This window comes from Coenobita brevimanus, chromosome 98, assembly GCF_032717465.1.
Source record: "Coenobita brevimanus isolate Jiangsu-jjx chromosome 98, ASM3271746v2, whole genome shotgun sequence".
NCBI classification, from domain to species: Eukaryota; Metazoa; Arthropoda; class Malacostraca; order Decapoda; family Coenobitidae; genus Coenobita; species Coenobita brevimanus.
Genome location: NC_137051.1, coordinates 1,060,001 through 1,065,152, shown reverse-complemented (window position 1 = coordinate 1,065,152; position 5,152 = coordinate 1,060,001). Strand labels below are relative to the sequence as shown.

The 5,152-nt window shown below is 42.5% G+C and overlaps 1 protein-coding gene across 1 annotated transcript in view; it reads left to right on the top strand.

Annotated features, from left to right (window-relative positions):
- The first annotated feature begins 298 nt into the window (after positions 1-298).
- hlk (hulk) overlaps positions 299-5,152 on the top strand; it is a 74,162-nt gene continuing 69,308 nt past the window's right edge. The window contains exon 1 of the mRNA XM_080283673.1: positions 299-556. Coding sequence (XP_080139799.1) covers positions 397-556 — 160 coding nt within the window. The 5' untranslated portion in view covers positions 299-396. The remainder of the gene's footprint in view (positions 557-5,152) is intronic.

Below are 5,152 nucleotides of genomic sequence, written 5' to 3'. Positions count from 1 at the left end.
CGCCACCTAAAGCTTTCCACAATGCCATTTTACAATTATTTTCGTTTCCTATTTACTACTGGGGATAATACTGCTGCCTTTCTGGTTAGCAAACCCTGATTAATGTTTTAAAATATCACCACTTGGTTTCGAAAATTTGGAGGCTCCTGGTAGCTGTATGTCGAACGTAAAAAAAAAAAAAAAAAAAAATGGAGAGGAAAGTGGCGAGAACATTTGGGGGGGGGGGGGGGTTCAGAGTTGGCGCGGGGCATCTGACGGGCAGGCTTTAGCGGGGTTATTTTAGACCTGAGGGGCGCTCGCTGCCTTCAGGACCTCACCTCCGCTCTCTCCCGCCTCCTTCCGCCACCTCACGCCTCCATACACTCGTCAGGATAAGGAAATAACGATTAATTCGCGATGTTGCGTCCGGCTGTGGGGGCGATGGGGGCCCTGTGCCTAACGCTGCTCCTCCTGGCCACCCCTACTCTTTCCTCTAAAGCCGACGTAATTGAGGATGTCAGTGGCACTCAGCTGGAAAATATGATTGAAGAGAGTGATTACGTGGCTGTATATTGGTGTAAGTGTTATCCCGAGTGTCCAGTGTGTAGGCTAGTTTATTTACGTGGTGTGAGGCCTAAGTGGATTGTTGCTAGGAGATCCTGCCACAAGGTAAGTGCCCTGATGAGTTCGAGTAAAACTTCTGTACCATCTTCATTGTTGTCAGTGAGTAAACAGAAAATTTATCAGTAACTTTTTATTTTACTCCTGTTTTTATTTTCTCTGCTGTCTTCCTTAATCCCCCCATTCCCCTGCGTTCCTTGCTCCAGTGTCTGAGTGAAGCTTTTTTCGTCTTGTACGGTATGTTACCGTAATATTACTGTCAGTGAGGGAACTCCACAAATAGACCACCAGCTTTTTTATTTCTCTCCCATTTTCAAGCTGTTCCTTACTTTGTCTTCCTTAATTATTCCTCGCATTCCTTGTCGTTGTATCTGACGGTAGGAGTAACCATTCAATTGTGGCACTCTCTCCCAGCGACCAAGGGTTACGTAAAAGCTCTTTGGTTTTATCCGATTCACTGCTTTTGGCAAGGGCTGGCTTCTCTGTGGGTCATGGTTGAACTGCAGTGGTTGGGGGCGGTGGAAACTCGGCCAAAAATAATAAATATCCTCCATTGTCTAAATATCACTTGTTTTCAGTGGTTTTAGAGATTTTGTAACCGATCTTTTGTCATCATACAATAATATCCTCTAGTAAGTTGTTGATGCAAACTATGCCGGTAATAAAACGAGATAATTAACAGACAATAGAATGTTTAGGTGTAATATGCAAAATAAATTCCCAAGGAAGATTTACTACGAAACTTCCCATGATGGTTAGTGTGGCGCGAAGTTGTGAAAATTTGAAGCGGAAGAAGGGCGATTAAATTGGTTTATCGAATATTACTAGCGCTGAATTGCATATTATAAGAGAATTAATGTTAAAGATGACATTTAGCATCTTCATGATAAACACTAGAATGTAGTTTAAGGTTTAAGGTTGGTGGCTGTCAAAATTAGTGTGGAGATTCGGCAGCCAACTAAATGCCGGAAGTTCTAGCTTGGGCGAAGACGATCTGACTCACTTTCCCTAAATTGTGGCCGCATCAGCTCTTGTTTAACCAGAGAGTGGCATTCCTGCGTTCATTGTTCACATGCCGCACATATTTCATTCTTTATTACCCCGCATGCTTGTCTGACTTATTTATCCACATTACCAGGATAGGTGTTGCTGTTTTACCCCTTGCTCGCAAAATCGTGTCTACATTCACTGATTTGCTTTCTTTACAGTATACTAAGTTCTTTATTAGTCCGTTTTTTATTTCACCTTGTTCTTTCATGCTTTATTTTTTAGTAGCCCACTTGTCTATTTATGTAGGCCTATGTCCGTCATTGTTCATTCTATCAGTCCGGATGCTTATTATTATTATTATTATTATTATTATTATTAATGTCTATATCACAACGATACGTGTGCAGTTTCCTCTAGCTCGGTCTGAAGGCGTTCTCATTTTTCATTGGCTACTTTCTTCATGTTTAATTCCTTATCATACCATTTTTAAGTCTAACTTGGCTTAAAATTTTTATCTTTGTACTTAGAATACTGAGTTATAGCGACAGAGTGACAGAATATGATGCTAGTAACGAAGAGATGCTATGGACTGTGTGTAGAGCCGTAGTAATGTCTTTCTGTCACTGAGCTGCGAGAAATAAGATACAAAAAGACGAAAATCTGGGCCAGGCTAAAGTGAGAGAATTACTTGAGTATTTTTACCATTGGTCGTAAAGGTATATCAAAATTTTTGGATAATTAATTTTGCCCAGTTGTCTAAGATATTTGTTTTTATTTGTCTTTGTCTAAGACTTGTTTTCATTTGTCTCATTTGCTTTTGTCCTTGCGCAGTTTTGCACACGGTCGTATTATTGTGCTAATTTTTCTACTTCGCGTGTCAAGTTGCTTGAGAGAGAGAGAGGGGGGGGGTTGGAGGAGCAGGGGTACCATGAAAAAGGAGCAAAGGGGGGGGGGGTGAGTAAGACAAGGGGCACAGTACATATTTCCCAGCAGGTGTTGGTGGCTTGGCTGTTCCCACAAAATTCTCTCATCCCCCCCTACCTCTTTCCCTGCAGCTCTCCTACCCTTCCCCTCTCAACCCCCCACCACTCCCCCGTCCCTCCAGGATCGCGGCAAGGTCAGGCAAGGCCACTGCAGAAGGCCCTTAACTCAGTATAAGGCCACACTGCCACATCCTAAGTCTCAGGTTAATCTCTTGATCGATTCCACCTTGAGCTCCAGTTGTGTGTTTATATAGTTTTAATTGTCTGGCAGGAGCTGGAGAGGGAGCCTTCACGCGGTGCCATTAATGTAACCGGGCAGATACAAGCGTCCCTCGCCTCCCTCCCTATCCCCCGAAAGGAAGATGGTGAACTGCATCAGCTGAGTTTGACGCCACATCTACTTGTTCGGCCTGTTCATTTTCGACTGGCCATTTTGTAAGATCCAGAGTTAATTAGGGGACGTGAATTGTGGATATCTATACTTGTGGCCTTGATCTTGATCTTGTTTCTGGTCTCTAGGATTCTGTTGTTTACATTGTCCCCGTTGCTCTGGAAGACTGTGGGGTATTGAGTGTACAGGCTATCCCCTTCAAATCGAGGACATTTTTTAAATTATATTGTGACTAATAGCTGACGACGATCTTTTTTTTTTTTTTTTCACTGTACATTCTGTCCGAGAAGTAGAAACAATATGCAACAGGTCAATTTTGGAACTGTCTTCCTCTGTCTATGTTTCCTACTTCCTATGATTTCCAGGCTTTTAAACAGTGTCTATAGGCATCTCGAAACGAACGAATTTTTATTTTTTTCTTAGAGGTAACAATCTTGCCGGCTTCTTTGGTTCCTTCTTGCATAAGAAAAACTACATTAATCTCTTCAACCCGGAGACGTCTTGCTGTATATACTGGCGATCCCAGGATGAATTTGTCTTAAAAGCTACTCTTCAGGCGGAAAAGATGAGGAAAAAAAAAAAAACATTAATTAGTGGGAGTTTTGAATTAAATTTTCGGTATAATTAACTGAATAGTCCTGAGAATTGTTAATTTCAGTTGCACAGGGTTGCATTTTGAGGTGAGTTGAATTCAGATTTGCCTTATATAACCAGTGAGTACTTGGTTAGATTAATTGCAGCTCTCTCTCTCTCTCTCTCTCTCTCTCTCTCTCTCTCTCTCTCTCTCTCTCACCACAGATAACTATGAATAATGAGGTGTGAGATTAGCAGCGGGGAGCCCAAAGTGAGATAAGGCTTGTGCTGGAGGATACTGAGAGGTGCTGCCGGGCAGACATTTGTTACACACCTTAAAGAAAGGCGGGAGGGTTCGGGGCTACGTCACTCTATTGCGTGATGCCTTTGTCGAATTGTGAACGCTTGAGCGACTGTTTACATTATGTATTTTGCTATTTTGTTTACACTTAATTAAAGTTTGTCCAAGTATTTAGTGCTGCTTTCTTTGTTTTAACGATTAGCTACACACACAGTCCACTATACTGTATAGTCGTTATGTCTTGAATTTTAATAATTTGAGTGACTGCATTTCAAAGAAGAGGAAGAGGTAGAATATGGGAAAGTAGAAGATTGAAATATCGGCAGTGTTATCTGTCAGTAAAATGGGAATGGATTTGTGTCGTGTATTTATGCAACTCCTGCAACTCAAAATATACGTTATTAGACCGGTCAGACTTTAAGACGAAGTTTGTTTTCTCCTCCATTGTCCCTCTTCATCCAGGGGTACAATTAGGGACGTGGATGTATATTTGATTGTTGCGTGTTGGACTGGAGGGGAAGATTGGAACTTAGAAAAAAATATCTTCCTTGATCTTTGGCGCAATCGATAGGTTTTAACTCTCTCTCTCTCTCTCTCTCTCTCTCTCTCTCTCTCTCTCTCTCTCTCTCTCTCTCATTTGGCTCATCGCATAATAAACACACCTTGACTGGCTCCCTACTCCATATTTTTTCCTTCTTTTTTTAGCGTTAGTGTTTTGAGGAACATTTTTGGAGCTCTGGATTAAAATTATAAGTATTTGTTGACCCCATGTTGGAAAAGATTCATTGTATATAATTATCCTTCACCTTCAAAGGAGAGGTGGTGATAGGTTGGTGGTGGTTTTGGTGGTGATGGTGGTGGTGGTGTGGTGTGGTTTTGGGTGATGTGGTGGTTGTGGTGGTCGTTGCCGTTTCAGGTGGTGGCAGTTTTGGTGGTGGTGTGATGGTGGTGGTGGTGGTGGTCGTTGTCGTTTCGGGTGGTGGTGCTGGTGGTCGTTTTGGATGGTGTTTTGTGGTGATGGTGGTCGTCGTTTTAAGTGGTGTAGTGATGGTGATGATTTTGGGTGGTGGTCGTTATGGGTAGTGTGGTGGTGGTGGTGGTGGAGGACAAGATGAACTTTGACCCTGGCCTGTGACCTTTACTTTTGACCCATTGCTACTAAAAATGATAAGAAGGTGATGTGGTGCAGATTTGAGATGTGGTGTAGTTGTGATGGGACTAATGGTGTTAATGGTTATAGTGGTGATGGTGTGACGATGGAAGTGTGGGGTGGTGATGGTGTGACGATGGAAGTGTGGGGTGGTGATGGTGTGA